The 18,938-nt window shown below is 40.8% G+C and overlaps 2 protein-coding genes across 5 annotated transcripts; one reads left to right on the forward strand and one right to left on the reverse strand.

Moving 5' to 3' along the window:
• The first annotated feature begins 1,790 nt into the window (after window positions 1-1,790).
• LOC136509050 (probable aldo-keto reductase 2) lies at window positions 1,791-4,153 on the forward strand. The gene is made up of 4 exons (XM_066503850.1): window positions 1,791-2,306; window positions 2,394-2,566; window positions 2,716-2,818; window positions 3,563-4,153. Exons 1-4 carry the CDS (start codon window positions 1,830-1,832, stop codon window positions 3,887-3,889), a joined length of 1,080 nt encoding a protein of 359 aa, XP_066359947.1. The 5' UTR covers window positions 1,791-1,829; the 3' UTR covers window positions 3,890-4,153.
• Window positions 4,154-5,589: 1,436 nt separating this feature from the next.
• On the reverse strand, window positions 5,590-9,358 carry LOC136508965 (probable staphylococcal-like nuclease CAN2). 4 transcript variants are annotated; one of them, XM_066503742.1, is made up of 9 exons: window positions 9,080-9,358; window positions 8,216-8,271; window positions 7,771-7,885; window positions 7,137-7,253; window positions 6,865-7,052; window positions 6,529-6,585; window positions 6,285-6,444; window positions 6,126-6,194; window positions 5,593-5,899 (listed from the first exon to the last, which is right to left on the reverse strand). In XM_066503742.1, the coding sequence occupies exons 1-9, from the start codon at window positions 9,290-9,292 to the stop codon at window positions 5,789-5,791; spliced, it is 1,086 nt and encodes a 361-aa protein (XP_066359839.1). In that variant the 5' UTR covers window positions 9,293-9,358; the 3' UTR covers window positions 5,593-5,788. The 4 variants fall into 4 exon arrangements, with proteins under 4 accessions (XP_066359838.1, XP_066359837.1, XP_066359840.1 ...); XM_066503740.1 differs by having other exon boundaries at window positions 5,591-5,899; window positions 6,126-6,444; XM_066503743.1 differs by lacking the exon at window positions 6,529-6,585 and having other exon boundaries at window positions 5,592-5,899.
• Window positions 9,359-18,938: the final 9,580 nt, after the last annotated feature.

Here is an 18,938-nt window from a genome sequence, read left to right on the forward strand (position 1 = left end):
TGGCTTATAAACTAAGCGAACAGGGCATTAACAAAAGACAATCTAGCTAAAGGTAAAATTATTTATGTGGTACCTAAAGAAGGGATTCATCTTAACAAAAGAAAATCTAGCTAAGAGGAATTGGCAAGGTAGGAAAACTTGTGAATTTTGCTTCGAGTTGGAATCTATTTGTCATTTATTCTTTCAATGTCATTATGCTAAATTTCTTTGGCATGCCACTTTTATAATCTTGGGTATTCGACATCCAATTTTGAAGATTTATTCAATAATTGGTGAAAACAAGGTGGTCCGAAACAAAACTCACCATTATTAATAGGTGCTGCAGCCATTTATTGGTCAATATGGCTCACTAGGAATGATTCGATTTTTAATAAACGAATACCAAAATCATTTTTGCGCGTTTTATTTAAGGCAACATATTGACTTTCGGTTTTGGGCTCAGTTGCAGCACATGTACTGAGGACCAAATGGAGGCTATGACGCAGGCAGGTCGTCTACTAGAGTGGAGGGCGCTACACTTCTTCAACTCAGATGAATGGCCTTTTATTTTTGAGATCGATTCTTAAGCTTGGAACTTCTGGGTGTGCAAGTCATTTTTTTTTATTTTGTAATAATTAAGTGTGGACTGATGCCTCTTCTTCGAAGAGGGCTGAAGCCGGAACCTTAATTCCATTATTAAAAAAATGAGCGGTAAGTGGTGGACAAGAAAAAGAAACAAGAGTAGGAGGCCTTAAGACCTTCGTTCAGTGAGGGTGGCTATTGACTTGATGACCATTATTCCTTGAGTCGTCTCGTGTTCTTTACATTACATAGCCTTGCAATGACTATTTTTGGCAGTATAAATATTGCAATTTTTGAGTAGCATGGAGAGTTGGAAGCATCTCCATGTAGAATCCTACTCCATCCGTTCTAATTTACAGGTCGTTTTGGCTTTTCTAGACACAACTTTTATTACGTATCTAGACATATGGTATATCTAGGATTCTATGTGCATAGCAAAAACTATGTATCTAGGAAAACCAAAACAACCTATAATTTGGGACAGAGGGTGGTAGTTAGCTAGAGTTGTGATTGGAGCATAGGAGAGGCAGAGTATAAGCCATTAGATCGACACGTTAATATCACATTATCACACACACACAGTTCTTCTCCCACACTCTATCCTTTTCTGCTGAAATGAGGAGGTAGTGTTCTGTCTGTGTTCGTGCTCTTTTTTTCATCTGTATGTAATGGACTTCAGAATGAAAATGGCTAAATGCCGCTCAATTTTCCAGTTTACTCCATCCATTCAGATGTCAGATTTGTTTTTTTTTTTAAGTATCAGAACGGCATATTGAATAAGTTTTGTAGCTAAATTATTCTAAGAAAGTCATAGCAAAGAGCTGAAGAAGAATTTAGTGTTCATAGCATAGGTGGTAGGAGCAAGTGAATATATAGGACGAGCTGGGTAGAATAGAATGACGTGAGAAGGAAAAGGAAGAGTGGCTGGGGCCTGGGAGACGGTGCTGTCACACTCACACGTCGAGCTAGCGCTGGCTCCATGAGCAGGAAGAGGAATCCATCATCCATTCTTCTCCAACAGGTCGTCTGTGACGTAAGCTCTTACATGTGTATGCAATCCCACGTAGACAGTGACGTAGTCAGCCCAGCAGCGACACTACTGTGAGTGACGCACACCGACCTTGACTACAGCCACTTCAGGTTCAGGTTCAGGCCACTCGATCCCAACACACCAGTATAAATTCTGGGACGAACAAGCTCGTGTCACTGAACATTCTGAAGCAGGTAGAGAGAGCAGAAGGAGAACCATACCATCTCTATCGATCGCCATGGCTGCTGCTGCTGCTGCTGCTGCTGCGGTAGTGTCGCCGCGGGTGGTGGTGCCGCGCATGAAGCTGGGGTCGCAGGGGCTCGAGGTCTCGGCGCTGGGCCTGGGCTGCATGGGCATGTCCTTCGCGTACGGCCCGCCCAAGCCGGAGCCGGACATGGTGAGGCTCATCCACCACGCCATCGCCGCCGGCGTCACCTTCCTCGACACCTCCGACTTCTACGGCCCGCACACCAACGAGCTCCTCCTGGGCAAGGCGCTGCAGCTGAAGGACGCCGCCGGCGGTGGGGTTATCAGGGAGAAGGTGCAGCTGGCCACCAAGTTCGGCATCTTGTACGTCGACGGCAAGCAGGAGGTCCACGGCGACCCGGCGTACGTGCGGGCGGCGTGCGAGGGCAGCCACCGGCGGCTCGGCGTCGACTGCATCGATCTCTACTACCAACACCGCATCGACACCAGGGTACCCATTGAAGTCACGGTGTGTACTGTCCTCCTGCTCCAGTCTTTCTTTCGTTCGTTCTAACAAGAGAATACTAAACTTAGTTTTTGAATGCGTTGTTGCTAGATTTCTGAGCTCAAGAAGCTAGTTGAAGAAGGGAAGATAAAATACATAGGTTTATCGGAAGCCTCTGCTTCCACAATCAGAAGAGCTCACGCGGTTCATCCAATCACCGCCGTGCAGCTGGAGTGGTCAATATGGTCTAGAGATGTGGAAGAAGATATAATCCCTACTTGCAGGTATTTTATTTTATTTTATTCCGTGCTCATTTTACTAGCATAATACTTGAATTAATCACCAGTGAGATTGTGACATAGCTAGCACTAGTAGTAAGCTTGTTTTCCTGATTTATTTCTGACGTTATTACCCCTGATGATCATGTCATCAGAGAACTTGGAATCGGGATAGTGGCTTACAGTCCACTGGGGAGAGGATTCTTGTCTGGTGGGGCAAAGCTGATTGACTCGCTATCAGAACAGGATGCCCGGAAGGTGACGTCGTATTACTGCTACCTACATACTTTGCTCGTAAATTCTCCTTTTCAGGCTGATTCGAGCTGGAAATTTCCTTGTATTCCAAATTTCTGATTGCAAGCTAACTAACCATAATCTCCACACTAATTTATTCATCTTTTGATTTATAAATCGCATAGCACTTGGTAATTTTAATGGTAATTTTGACATATCTTTTGATTTGTACGATCACACAACATGTATGCTTATTTTTTATTAAGTTTTTCTATGTAAGAATAATGACCGAAGTAGGTAACTTAGAAACATATATAGCTACAACTGTAGTCATTGAATTTTTTTCTTCATAGTAGTATATCTTGCATTGGTAGCTTAGATGTATCTTGGGGAGACATTTCGGATTACTTTTAACAATTACAAGTGGAGTAATTTTAGTGGAATTTAAGGGTTATTTAGATTATCAATCATAATGGTAGGGTGGGTAATTTAGATGTAAATTTAGGTGTTTACTTTAGATTGTCTCGTAATGGAGATACAATGTGTGTGATTCAGACATAGATTTTTAAGGGTTAAATGGCAAATGGGGCAATTTTGTTTAGGAAACAAAGTAGATCTTATTGCTCTTATTATCGATAGTGATTAGAGTCTTATATAGTGATGGCCAAATGTTTCTGTTGGAGGATCCGTTGTAGGCCTCTAATTAGTAATAATAGTAATATGCATGGTTAGTTGCATCTTTTCATTGAGAATTTCATTGTTGTACAGATTTTCCCAAGATTTCAACCGGAGAATCTTGACAAGAATGCCCAAATATTTGAGCGAGTTAATTCAATGGCGACAAGAAAAGGATGTACGCCATCACAACTTGCATTAGCTTGGGTTTGCCATCAAGGCAACGATGTTTGCCCCATACCTGGCACAACAAAAGTCGAAAATTTCAACCAGAATATTGGAGCATTATCTGTGAAGCTCACACCAGAGGAAATGAACGAACTCGAGTCATATGCTGCTGCTAGTGATGTCCAGGGAGACCGATATCTTCAGATGGGCAACACCTGGAAGTATTCTGAGACTCCTCCACTGTCGTCCTAGAAATCTGAGTAGCTTTATGTCCAACTTTTAGTATCTTCGTATACAAGCACTTTCTGGTATCTTCAACAATGTCTGATGTAATGGTTCCATATACTTTGCTTGCAGAAGGCACTGCTTAAAGGTTAACATAGCAATCATGTCCTTTAGATCCGCTTGGTGTTGTTACCTACACCAGCATGCCTATGACTAGTACTCAACTTAGCAATAAATAAAGTTATGTAAGTAAGAGCAATATGTTGAATTGAAACTATAGGGTAATAGTATTGTATACATCACTCCTTGGTAGTGGTGTGCTCTTAAGAAATAATGTCTCTCTCCCAAATCCACATTTTTTTGTTCAAGTAAACACTTGGTAATGCAAATGGATGGTTTCTTCTCTATTCGTTTTATTTGCATAACATCCCAAAAATTGGGGCAGTTGTTAGCACCAAAAAAGGAAACATCATATTGCTCTATTCAGTTTTTTTTTCTTTTCGAACCATACTAGTTATTTCACACAAACTGTGGGTGTCTATGTGTAATTATGGAGAACTATCTAATTTATATGCATGGCAGTGAGCAAAAGAGCTTTAGGGGTGTCAGTGTTTTTGACCTATGACGATTAATCCAATAAATCACACACCATAGGTCAGATGGGTTACACACAACACACGAGTGTATACTGGTTTAGATACAGAGTACCCTACACCCAGTCTATGATGAAAGCTTTATTAAATTGCTTGTGTGCCGCGTGCATGAGTTTGTAGGGGCATTGGTGTTGTGTGTTCATGTTACCACGCTCTCTACCACTCTTTATATAGTTCAGGAGCGTAGGGTTACAAATCAGTTCCCATGATCGGATATAGATGTCGATGACAAGGAAATTTAGTCAGGTAAGATTATTCATTGTTTTTATCTACATCTTGCATGCCTTGTTCGCTAAGTAAAATGAGGCACCCCCAGGTCGTTTCCTCCATTGATCGGTTGACCCAGTCCACACCTACTGGGGGGGGGGGGGGGGTCAATTTAGGCATGATGAGGGTACTTGAGGCTCATGTAGTCGACAGGGGAGGCTCATGTACATAAAAAATCACTTTTGCTATTTTTCAAAATTTTTTAAATTTTCATGGCCATTACATTCTCAATCCATTGAGGACTAGCACAATCCAAAAGTTCAATCTAATCAAAAAGAGTGGGCAATTCACTTATATTTCAACACTCTGATATCTATGAAGACTCCAGTGTCAACTGAGTACCTTTGTCAACCGTTAGTGCTCTAGGGAACTGAAATGGCATATAACTTGTTGCGTGAACTACTTTTTTAATTGATGTTGAGGTGATAGTTAACAATGCTTTGGCATCAATCCATTTGATGAAATATTCTACCGCTACCACCACAGAGCGAAGGTTCCAGACCGCTGTTTGGAGGGGTCCAACACCATGCCCCATCATTTCAAGGGCATGCGTGACAAATCAACGTCGTATGATGCATACTCTAGGGCTTGAAGTTGCATCTGCTATCATGTGGCAATCTTCACATGTTTGAACAATTTGCAGACCCGTACCTCGTAAAGGTCTTTGCCAATGAATCATATACCTCTAGCTCTCTATTGCATATGCTTCGGTTACGTAAATGATTAAAGGAGGCAAGCATTTTCTTGAGACCTGCCTGACCAGTTATAGAGGTTCCTCCCAAAAATGCATGCCTCTATTAATCAGGGGACATGTCTCCTAAAATTCTTTTTGTAGTAATGTTCGTAACAGGGATAAGAACACAAGAGCTCCAATATTGAACGTACGATACTAATTCACAATACTTTATCTTCCACATACATGTACAATACACTCTTGCTTTCCGTTTTTGATACGCATTCATGTGTAGCAATTGTACAAAGTTGTAAACTCATGGTTCAGTTCCAATCAGTAGACTGGTATGTTCGCGTTTCGTTGGTCTCTTCTCCAGTCCCATGGCTTCTCAGGGTTCTCTGATGCAAAAAGTCCTCGACATGCAGCTCTTGCCTCTCTCTCCCACTGCAAAATATCATAGTGCTAGTAAAAAATTTCTAGGGTCAGCAAATTCGGAATTTTGCACACAAACTGCAATAGCTTATAGTTCATATCACACATGTGCCCTTAAAATTAAATGACAAATGACATAGCTCAAGGATGTTCACGTCGAAAAGAATACTCTAGGCTTTCTCAGAGTACAATTTGGGATGTTTCATAAATGCATTTCAGGTACAATGGAATTTCTTACCTGCGCAAACTCTGGGCGCTTATCGTAAGTCTTGAAAAGCCATACATGACCACTCTTTAGCATTTGCTCCTGAAAGACTCCAGAGTCCAGACACACATTGATCACATCATAATTGAAGCCGTAAAACCATAGGTTGTGTGAACATAGTTCATGTTTCACCTGGATGAACACATTATCACAATATATGTCACCCACATAACGCCCAAACTGGTCCTGTCCATACACATAAATTGTGACCCTTTTCACTCCAATTAGCTTCACTAATGCATTCCTCGATTCCTTCCCACTAGCCATTTTAAGCTCTGGTGCATCGATGCCCCTTCAAGTCATGAAGAACATGCACTTGAGAACAATATTCCTAGGTATTACTGAATGCACAAGTTCAATTTGAAGAAACGCTCACCTCATTCTGATTCTGTATTTCTTTGCAAGGATCTCTTCTCCTAAAATGGTTATTATCCTACTCATCAAAATTCTTAGTAAGTTTTGCTTTTGGTGATTCCATAAAAACAATTATATAAAAATTTGTTTTCCCATGAGATATGTTAATGATATTTTCCCGATTACTTAATAAACTCCTGCATTGCTAAAGCATCACAACATTTCCAAATTTTCAACTAATGAGATCTAGTTTATTATCCAAGTAACTGAGTATATCTAAACTTTAAATCATAAATATATTTCAAATAATATATGCATTTATGACATGTAAAGGATTGTGAAGGTTCAGCTTGAGTACTTATATCCTGCTTCGTTGAGGCTCCTAAGAAGAGCATCGGCCGTCTGGTAATCCCTATCAATGCGTGCTTGAGTCCTTTCAATCACCATCTCATGGACTTCTAGTGGCACATTCGCAGACTCCCTCGGGTCTGCTGTGTCAACATAGGCAGTAAATCCATCACCATCTCCAATGCACTTGTTGTGAACCTAATAGTAGTTGAGGTAACACATTGTTCAAAATGTGACATCGTTGGTTAAGGGTTTTGTTTGCAATGGTTTATCACATCTGACCGGCAAAGTGTTCAGCACAAACTGTATGCCCTCTGGTAGCGAGGATGGTTGGTAGTCCGAGGATGTTGATGCTGAAGAGAATGATGGGATCAGGAGGTTGTAAAATGCAAGAAAACCCTGAGAAGAAAACATTGTTTTTGGATAGGATGAGTTGAACATAACCATTAGTAATACTAATAGTGTAATGCAAATTGTAGTAAATTTCCTAGGGTTTCTAATCTTTGTCCAATGTTACTCCATTCTTTTATAAGGTATAGTTTTACTATGCAAAATCAATCTTTGGCTGTAATTTTCTTGTCATATTTTATTAGTAGTTATAAATAATAAATCATTAGCAAATGCTTGTAAATACGAATCCAATTGTACTGATTTTATGGTATATAACTCATATACTACTGGACTAATTATTGGTCAAAGGTTAACTCAAACAGTTAAACTACACCTTGTACCAATGAACTGAGGACTACTGATGCGCAGACAAACCCGCTTGCATCCCTACTACGCTAGTTTATAAAATAGGTTTGTTAGTTTACATGTTCAAGCGTTTTAAATATATATCATTGCTAATCTATACATTCGTCTTGTACGGTCCCTACAATTATTTTAAGTAAAAAGGCAGGAAAAATAAGGTTACCTCCAAATCAGCTCTCTGAATCCTGCTTAGAGCTGCTGCAACTAGTCGGGCGGCCTCGGCTGCTGTTTTTGGTGGGGGACTGCAGTTCTTATATGCCTCCAAAATATTCCGGTACCTAGCATTGTGTAAATTAGAAGATCAAAATAGTCATAAGTTTTTTTTGTCTAAAATACATTCAAGTTCTTCAATGTGTTTGTTGTGCTTATTTTACTTCTCCATGTCGAAGCATGGCTTGTTCTATGTTTGGATAAGTTTGTCCAACATTTCATTGAGGGCCCCTTTTTCTTTTGTACTACTCCTACAGTCCTACTGTCATATGCCTTTAGTCCTTGACTCTATTGAACCAGGGGAGGAATTAAAGCAACATTGACATCATTAGGTACACCAAATGTACTGATTATTAAAAAAAAATCAAGTGTATAAGCTTTTTGAAAGTGCTCCCTACCATTTAACCTGGGCTTTCTTGGATGATGTAACATTATTTCTGAGCGCTTCAGGTACCTGAAAGTGTAATGAATAAACTTATTTATTGTATCTCATCACTGGAAAACATGTCGCGGGATTTTGGGAAAAGAATGCTGTGAAATTGACATGATAAATCATCACAATCTTATTAATATCTGCAAGTGTTTTCAGAAAATATGCTGGTAGTTGTAATGTCGCTTTACTGCTGCAGTTCAGCATTGTTAATGTACATGTCCATCCAAGTGCTAAAAGAATCAGAGATCAAATGGGTCAAGTTAAAACAAAATTGGAGGTATGTAAGTTGATTAGCAGCTTGTTCCTGCCAAAAAAAATCCCCCCACATCATGCTAATGAAGCTGAACACAGTACAAGTGAAAATAAATAAATCCTGAACTAGTGAACTCAGTAAAACAGATTTGTTCAGGATAGGCTTTATATATAGAGCACAAGCAAATTTGATCAAGGCATGATAATTTAATTGCTTATAGTACAGAGCTTTATCTCCATATATTCCATTATTTGTCGCAATATATAACACATGCTCAACTTGTCAGAAGATGACCATGCTGTGCATGCTGATAGACATTGCATTGCTATACTCACTCTCACGGATATATGGGTAGTTAATTAACCTCGGATCCTCAGAAGCAGAACTTTTAATGAATAAATGTGAATTTTGCTTGTGCAACTATTCATATGTTGTCAGCCGTAAGGGACTTTCTACCCCCAAAAAAAATGGTTGTGAAGAACTTACAGTAACTGAATAAATGGCGAAAATGAAATTAATCAAGCAGACACAAGGGAATCAGGGACAGAAGGGAGAGGACAACAGTGCATATGTTACCATGGATGTGGATTCGAAGTTGAAGAGGTCCTGAACCAGGGAGGCGACGCCGCCATGGGGACCTAGCTGGTGATGGTCAGGCTGGAAACGAGGCGGAGAGCCCCAGCCGCTATGTAGTATGATGCCGGGCTCGGAGGTTGGATGATAGTGGGGACGATAGTGATCGTCACCATGGTTGTCTCCCCCCGTGAAGCACCTGAGGATGTTCCCCATGGATCCCTGCCTTCTTCAAGCTCTCTCTCCTCTTCGTGGTCACTCTCTGCAAAGCTGCTGCTGCTGCTTCATGAGGCGAGTGAAGATGAAGAGGAAGTTGGTGGTGGCCGGTGGGACCGGCATAGTACAAGTGGATAAGAAAAAGAAGCAAGACAAGGCCGTAGACCATCATCCAGGGGAGTGACCGGATTGACTTGAGACGACCATTCAGTCTTGTGTGCTTTTTTCAGGAAACACTCTGTCATTAACTCATTATGTTGTATACTTGTATCTACGTGATGACGAGATACTAGATTCAAAGGCGCCACAAAACTTTGCTTCAACAGTAATAGATGCTACAAATTCACTAAGGATTTCTCACTAAAATAATGTTCTCTTATGTGCCTTCAAAAGAATAGATAGATAGTGTTTACATTATCAGACACCATTTCCTCAAGCCCAAAAAACAATTTGGAATGCCCTAAATAAGCAAAAATGCTATATGTGGTATATGCAACTGCAATAGTCACCGCAAGGTGGGCCCATGATGCCACTGTTCATCTTCATCGTGTTTGATCGTAGGATTTATAAATGGGTCATGGACGACCGTGGTAGGTATTAGTGAGACATTTGGTTGTGCCAACACCGATTTTGTGGAGGCCGACTTGGATCGATGATGGCGCCAGGATGGATGCAGGAGAGGCCGAGAGCAGTTACAACAGGGCATCAAATAGGCCGCTAAACCAAAATTTGAGAGTTTATATAAAAACACAGCTCCAACATGGTTCCTACTAGTGTGCACGCGCAGGGAATTGTGTCCCGCGTCTCTGCATACAAACCGTGCTACTTCCTCTGCCATCCCCAACGTGGCTCCCTTCTCTAGAGACCTCCCTCTAAAAGGTTCTTGTTTGGTTTTGTTAATTGAGTGACAACCTAAGTGGTCTGGGGCCCTGGGGCGGACTGTCCGTCGGCTAATTTCTGAGGTACAGAGATTCTGGACAGGTTCTAGACATGTTCTCAGATTTAAACGGTTGACTGTCCGCCTATAATTCTCGGACTGTCTGCCGTAACCGTTTGAACTCCAATGGCTAGTTTCAGGTGAATGGCGGACTGTCCAGGCCCTAAGGGGTGGATTGTCTGGGGTGACCGTTGCGGCACCTAACAGCTAGTTTCAGCATAAGGGCGGACTGTCCGGGACTATAAGGACGGACTGTCCGCAATTCACTTTTCAGCACGCTCCCAAACGGCTAGTTTGAGGCCTCTCTATGAATAGAAGAGGTGGTCGGCCATTTGGGGTGCTTGGCACCTTGGGGACTTAGTGTCCTTGTGTGAGAGTGCTTGAGAGCCCTCCAACTCACTTGTGATTAGTGCTAATCATATCCGCTAAGTGAGAGAGCGATTCTAGTGCTGTGCATGAGAGATTGCAAATGTGGGCACTAGGTGATCAAGTTGCAAGCCGGTGATGCTTGTTACTCTTGGAGGTTGCCATCTCATAGATGGCTTGGTAGTGGTCTCCGTTGAAGCATACAAAGAAGATTGTGTGGTGCTCCGGAGAAGTGCTTGTGAGGGGTATTGTGCTCGCCCCGCAGGGATCACGAAGAGCAACTCTAGTTGAGCGAGACGCGAAGGGCGACGAGTGGTTCGGCCATGTCAAGTGCTAGAGCTTATGGTAAGCACTCCACGTGGGAGAGTGTGACTTGTGGGTCACCACTAGGAAGAGGACCAGTGGCAACCTTGGAGCTTGTCTCAACGGAGACTAGCGTGTTGGCAAACACTTGAACCTCGGGACCGTTGGTTTGTGATCCCCATACACAAGCTTGTATTTATATATTCATACATTGTGCTTGTTGTGTAATTGCTCTTGTATTTAGTTAGCTTGTGTAGCTTACTAATTACCTTCTTGCTTGAGTAGCATAAAAGTAGCTCCCTTGTGCAACTAGCTTGCTTTTGTAGTAAATTAATTGTATTGCTTAGTTTGTGTAGCTAAGTAAATTGAGCTCTCTAATTTGACTTGTGTAGCCTTGTTATTGAGCATTGCTAGTAAGCTTAGGTGGCTTTGTGCTTTTGCTTACTAGTATGTGTAGGTGCTCTCCGGTTGCTTGAGTACTAGTTGCATAGGTCTGTATGACTTTGCTACTAGAATTGCTTAGGTGAGCTCTAACTAGCCCAGCACCTTTGTTGTCTAATTAGGATCTTTATAAGGTGCTTGTGAACTTAGATAGAGGGTGTAGTCTTGGCTAGACCGATAGTTTTAATTTTGCATTTGTTTTGGTTAGCCGTGCGATTAATTTTAGAAAGGACTATTCACCCCTCCTCTAATCCACTATCTCGACCCTACACGTGGTATCAGAGCTAGGTCTCTCATTTGTGATCTTCACTGACCCGAGAGGATGGCAAACTTTGGGCTAAATGTTGTTTGTGACACATATTTTTTTATGGCACACACTATGCATGGTGGAAACGTCATATGCTTGATCATTTCTGTGATTTGGATCCCAAGGCATGGAGGATCATTGTTGTTGGTTTTTCTCGTGATGCTTTGGATAAGGACAACCTAACCCAAGCACAAGAGGATTGCTTACAACTTGATACACGTGCTCTTTATTATCTAACGTGTGCTTTACATGATGATGTTTTTAGACGTGTGTGGGATTTAGAGAGTGCTCATAATATGTAGATGGCACTCCAAGCTTTCTACAGTGACTCCTCCACTTGGGATGATGGTAAATTCAAGAAGGAGGATGATCCAAAGGAGAGTGCGCATGAGTGTGTTGAGCATGACCACAATTCGGTGATTGTGTGAAAGATTGCTCCACCTCATGGTCAAGTGATGATGATGATGATCGTTCTACCATAAGTTCACTTGACAAGATGAAGGATGATGACTCAAGTGATGCAAATGATGCTTCTACTCCATGCACACTTGATGATGATGATGGTTTGTGCTCGGGATATGAGAGTGACGCTTCTACAAGGTGACGCAAAGGTATTTAATGCTAATGTGGTTGATTATGTTGATTCATATGATGAGCTTGTTAGTAGACTTGCTAGCATGACCATGTCTTTAGAAAATGAGAAAGCGAAAACATTGAAATTAGAAAAACAAAACTCATTTATAAAGAATTCATGTGAAGAACATAAACACTTACTTGATGTTCTTAAATCTTCACATGATGAGCTAAAATTGACTCATGAGAAGCTTCTTGTGTCTCATGAAGAATTATGAGAACAACATGCTTCTCTCATTAAAGCATTCTCAAAGAAACTTAAAAAGAATGAGAGCTCATCACATGAGTCAAGTGATCAATTGCAACATGTGACTAACTCTTGTGATGTAGGAAAGAAGCATGTATCCACCTCTTGTGATGATTTATTAGATATGCCATGTTTTCACATATAGATGCTTGTTCTATTTCTATGTCTTGTGAGACTAATCTTTTAAAGGAGAACAATGAGCTCAAAAGAGAAGTGAAGAAATTGAGCAACAAACTAGAGATGTGCTACAACTCAAAAGTCACATTTGAGCATATGTTGAAGACTCAAAGAAACTTCAATGACATGAGTGGCATTGGCTTCAACAAGAGCAAGATCAAAGGCAAGAGATGGGGCAAGAGAAGATATGAAAGAGAGATGAAGAATCAAGAACAAGAAAAGCTCTCTCATTTCATGTGCTTCAAATGCCATGAAGTGGGACATCTTGCAAATGGTTTTCCAAATGAAGAAAAGCTCAAGTTGAAGAAAGAAGAAGAGAGGCTAAAGCATGTCAAATGCTTCAAGTGCCGCACATGGGGTCATCTCACCTCTATGTGCCCAACCAAGCATTTGGTGAAGCAACAAGAAGAGCCTCAACTAAAGCCACAAGTTGAGCAAGAAACACCCCAAGAGCAAATCAAGATCAACCATGAAGTTGGTGGTGACTTGATGATGAAGAAGAAGAAAACAAGAAGGGATAGAAGAGAAAGGTATCCAATGCTAAATCAAGATGCAAAGATGATGAGCAAGACTCAAGATGAGAAGAAGGTGCATGCTCACATCAAGTGCTTTAAGTGTGAAGATATGGGACACTTTGCCACGAAGTGTCCTACCAAGCTTTAGAAGAAGGCTCAAGCAACTCATGAGAGGCAAGGCAATGAGAAGCAATACAAGAGCAAGGAAGAGAAGGCTCTAACCAAGAGAAATTGCTACTCATGTTGAGAAAGGGGACACATGGCTAATTCATATCCCCTAGGTAACACTCCTAAGCCCATCTTAATTAATGATGATTCTATGCTTAGAAATGATGGAAATGGTACCTCATTAGTTGCAATTGCAAAACATCCTGCTACTCATACTAAGGCAATGTCTAAGTATGTTGCTTCTAACTTGAGAGGACCCAAACTTATTTGGGTACCATCAAAAAGTGGATGAATGTGTGTAGGTACCATCAGTATTGGAGACTTGGTTCAAGTGATATTCATATTGTTGACCATATAGTTGAGCCAAGTATTGCAAAGTGATGATCGTTATTCCAATGCCATGACAAGTTAGTGAAGTCCAAGTACTACAACATACAAGTGTTATAATTCAAGTTGTGGTGGTTGATTGAAATTATTTGGTGGCTTTCAAATATTTGAGTTAAAGCTTGCTATGAATGATCATGAGCTATAAAGGTATATCTTTAGTTGATCTACTTCATTTGGGTGCATATGAGTTGATTGAATTGGATATATATGTTTATGTTGCTTGCTATGAGATTATTGAATAGAATAATTAATTAATAATCAAGTTTGGATTGATTTGAGTTGGACAAATTCATAATATGACTTTTAGTAAGTGCATTAAATGGATTTATGTCTTGTGAAAGTATTCAAACAAGTTAGTTTTAAGTTTGATTCACATTTAATGAAGAATAGCTCAAGCATTGAAATCTGTCCATTAAAATTTGAGCTAGCTGAGATCAAGTCTGAATTCAAGTGATCAAATCAATTTTTTTTGGCTTGTAATTTGGTATGCATGATGTACACTTATGGTATGAGTTTCTGTACAAATTTCATAACTATTGGATAAGAGATGCTATAGTTTTTGAGTGGATCTTGTCAGCTATAGTGCAGCAGTTTTCAGCATGTAGCAGTGTTGAATGATGTGAAATATGGTAGCAATCTAGAAGTCAAATGAAGCTCAATTTTTTGTAGCAGCTAGATGACTTAGTTAAGCACATCTCCACCAAATCTCATGGTATTTAGATCTGTACATTGGGAGTTATGGATAATTCTTTGAAGAATACAGAATCTACCAGAAAAGTGACATTTATTGGATTGATCAAGAGTCACTTTGATTAAAAGGTCCTCAAGTTAGAAACATGTTTATAAGTGTTTGAGGTACCTAAGTTTTGTTTTGGATTGATCTAGAAGCACGACAAGCAAAGAGTACAAGGCCATTTAATTGAGGAGTGTACTTGACACATATTTAGTACTCAAATTGGAAGATCAAGATCAAACTCAAGATGAAGATAAAGTTTTTTAGTGACAATTGAAGATCATTAGGTAGAAACAAAAGGACTTAAAGAAGGATTCAAGGTTACTCATCAAATTAAGTCCTTCACTTGGATCAATCAATCAAGATATTTCAAGTGAGTGTTAAGAATGATTCTTTGAGAGAGATCACTTCTCCCTATGTGTAGGGACTTGCTGCCTTTTGTAGGTAAACCGAGTGTGGTGCTTGGAAGGCTAAAATGGAAGTGGTAGTCTAAGGGACATTTGAGATGCTTGTTGAAGCAACCAAAAGGGTTGATCTAGATAGCAAGGAACACCAAAAAAGAGAGCTAGTCATGAAAATTCAAGTGTTATTCTCACATATAGTGCTCTCATGCAAGCAATGGAGAAATGAAGAAGCAAGCCAACCACAACAAGAGTTAGTGCACTTGATCATTAGTGGTTCACATTTCATATGGATGAAAAATGGAATTCAAATATTGATGATTGGTCTTTACCAAGCTATAAATTGGACTTTACATTGCTATTGGAGAAACGAATTGGAATCTATATGACTATCCTCTTCTTCAACATAGCAAAGGTATTATTGTAATGTGCATGATCATTTTATCCCTTACTAGCATGCGGATAGTGCATATAGTACATGCTTATTAGGATCATGCATAACAAATGAAATTTTAAAATTCATAGCCTACCACTATTGCTTGAATGATTAGTTGAATCGAGTGGTAGTGTATGAGTTTGTTCATGAGCTAGTGAACCCAAGTACTTGATTTATTTTGGATTGCCAACAAGTGACAAGTACAACCTTGATAAGATAACCGCTTAATGTGTGTGAAGAAGCTTAGGGAGGGTTCAAACCGGACTTGGAAACTTAGGCAAATCAATCTAGTTCAAGTCAACATAGAAGCTCATGAAGATGACAAGTGTTCAAGAAATGGTTATAATTGACAAATCTTACAAGTGGTTCCATGATTGTTCCTACATGTGGTATATCTAGATTATTACATAAGTTACAAGTGAGATTCATACAAGTGGTATCTAGCACGTCAAATGGTGGTTCCACAAGTGATCCTCAACTTTAAGCGATCATCAAGTGAAGCAAATTCCCTCACATACAGGAACTCAAGATTATCAAGTGGATGACCCATGTTATGACATAAGGGGAGGTGCCCCACCAATTAGTATCAAGGTCAAATATTCTGCATGAGGTATCTCAAGGGCTACAAGTGGTATCATTCCAACATATGTGGTAGTGTCCATAAAAATGCAAGATTCAAGTATCAACCATCTTTCCCTAGAGCAACCCTTTGTATCAAGAGATGCACACCTTTTATGGAAATTGATGACAAAGGAGGAGGGATTAGTACAAAGATATCACGGGAAGTTGGATTTGGACATGGATATGGATAAATAAGGAGCAACATTGAGGAATGAAGAAGGATCAAAATTCTTGGACAAGAGAAGCACACAAGTAGGGGGAGCAAGCTCATGAACTTTGATTGATTGCATTTGATATGTGCATATTCATGTGCTTGCTTGCATTGCATAAGTCTTTAAGTTTGATATGCATGCTTGTGTGTTGTATGCTAGTTATAGAACTCACTATTCGCCTAAACGGTCGTTTAGCCCATTTAAACACCGTGTAAACACTACATGGTGGTGTGCCGTTTCCGTTTAATCACCCATTTATCCCGTTTAATTGGCCGTTTAGCCCGTTTAATGGGACGTTTTGCCCGAATAATGGCTAAACGACAGGTGACCGACTGTTTACCGTTTAGCGTTTAGGAAAACACTGATAGAACTTGAATGATGAAATGATAAATAGTATGCATAGGATGGTAGCTAGACTTGTGTTTTTACAAGTTGTACTAGAACCTTGTTTATAATGTTGATCTCACGGGGTTTCTAGTGTTTATGTTGTTTAGCTACTCATGGTGCTAAAGATGGTGTCAAAATGTGCACTCCGATTAGTATCACGCTTCAAAGGTTATTCTATATACCTTAGCATCATTTGGTAGTAATTACTCTCCCACAATTCCAATCTATGTATATGTGCAAGCTTCAAACCAAACACTCTAGCACATATATAGGGGGAGCTAATACTATCAATTCAGGTTTGTGGTACTTGTCCAAAATCATTTACACATGGTAAAATTGCTTGGGCAAGCAACATGAATTCATTTGAGCTTAATTTCTATATCTTTGTAGAGTTGTCATCAATTACCAAAAAGGGGGAGATTGAAAGGTCCTTGTTTGGTTTTGGTAATTGAGTGACAACCTAGGTGGATTGATTATGTTTAATGTGAGATACAAAGGTGATTAGTCCACATGTATACTTGTGTGAGCAACTCATGCCATAGAGGTGAAATGGCTTGGATTTGTTGCAAGGCTCACACATGTGATGAAGGAGCTCATTGCATATGAGACATGACATGGAGTCATGTGACTAAGGTGGAGAAGATCAAGATAAGGCTTGGCTTGATGGGTCGGTTGCAAGACTGAAGGGCAAGCCAAGGACTTGGCACCGATGGACCAAGGCAACGATGAAGAGCAAGTGAGGTCAAGATCGATGAACCAATACGGTCACATGATGATATGAAGTGGATCATATCATTTGTGATATGGTTGGTGCATGTGTTGCATCAACATCAAAGGAGATGGAATGGAATGCGCAAGGCAAAGGTATATTTCTAGGGCATTTCATTTCACTGGTCATAGATGTGTAGAGAAGTTTATTACTAGGTTTAGGATAGATGGCCGTACTATCAAGAGGGGCAAACTTGTTTGCATATCGGTCGTCTAGTGCCACTCGAGTGATCTAACTTTGCATCGTTGCTAGGATCGAGTGGCGTGGTGATTTGAGTGCTAATCCTTTGGAAAAAAATATTTGTGAAAAGCTAACACACGTGCACAAGGTGGTGTATCACTTGGTGGTGTTGGCACATTTGCAAAGGAGAAGAAGTTGGAAGAGAGGAGGAGTTTGCAGGAAGCTTGGGTTGCTTTCTGAATAATGGCAGACTGTTTGCCCTCTGGTGGTGGATTGTCCGCAGTCCTCGAACATTGACAATTTAGGGGACATCGGACGCGACGCTTGCACTGTTCATAGGCTAACAGGTGAATGGCGGATTGTCCGGGCCCTAGGGCGGACTGTCCGTAAACTAATTTCCAAGGAATAGAGGTTTTGGACAGGTTCTGGACATGTTCTCGGGTTTGAACGGCGGATTGTCCGCCTATAATTCCCGGACTGTCCGGCGTAACCGTTTGAACTCCAACAGCTAGTTTTAGGTGAACAGCGGACTGTCCGGGCCCTAAGGGGTGGACTGTCTAGGGTGACCATTGCCGCTCCTAACGGCTAGTTTCAGCATAAGGATGGACTGTCCGGGCCTATAATGGCGGACTGTCCGCAGTTCACTTTTCAGCACGCGCCCAAATAGCTAGTTTGAGGCATCCCTCTATAAATAAAGATGGTGGCCAGCCATCTGGGGTGCTTGGCACCTTGGGGACTTAGTGTCCTTGTGTGAGAGTGCTTGGGAGCCCTCAAACTCACTTGTGATTAGTGCTAATCATATCCGCTAAGTGAGAGAGCGATTCTATTGCGGTGCATGAGAGATTGCAAGTGTTGGCGCTAGGTGATCGAGTTGCAAGCCGGTGGTGCTTGTTACTCTTAGAGGTTGCCACCTCCTAGATGGCTTGTTGGTGGTCACCGTTGAAGCACGCAAAGAAGATTGTGCAGTGCTCTAGAGAAGGATTTGGGAGGGGTATTGTGCTCACCCCACAAGAGCCACGAAGAGCAACTTTAGTAGAGCAAGACACAAAAAGCGACAAGTGGTCCGGCCGGGTCAAGTGCTAGAGCTTGTGGTAAGCACTCCATGTGGGAGAGTGTGACTTGTGGGTCACCACTAGCAAGAGGACCGGTAGCAACCTTGAAGCTTGTCTCAACGGGGACAAGCTTGGTGGCAACCAAGTGAACCTCGGGGTAAAAAATCACCGTGTCATCATCTTGTTGTTGGTTTGCAATCCCCATACACAAGCTTGTATTTACATATTCATACATTGTGCTTGTTGTGTAGTTGCTCTTGTATTTAGTTAGATTGTGTAGCTTGCTAATTACCTTCTTGCTTGAGTAGCATAAAAGTAGCTCCCTTGTGCAACTAGCTTACTTTTGTAGTAAATTAGTTGCCTTGCTTAGTTTG

The sequence above is a fragment of the Miscanthus floridulus genome, chromosome 15 (genome assembly GCF_019320115.1).
Source record: "Miscanthus floridulus cultivar M001 chromosome 15, ASM1932011v1, whole genome shotgun sequence".
In the NCBI taxonomy this organism is placed as follows: Eukaryota; Viridiplantae; Streptophyta; class Magnoliopsida; order Poales; family Poaceae; genus Miscanthus; species Miscanthus floridulus.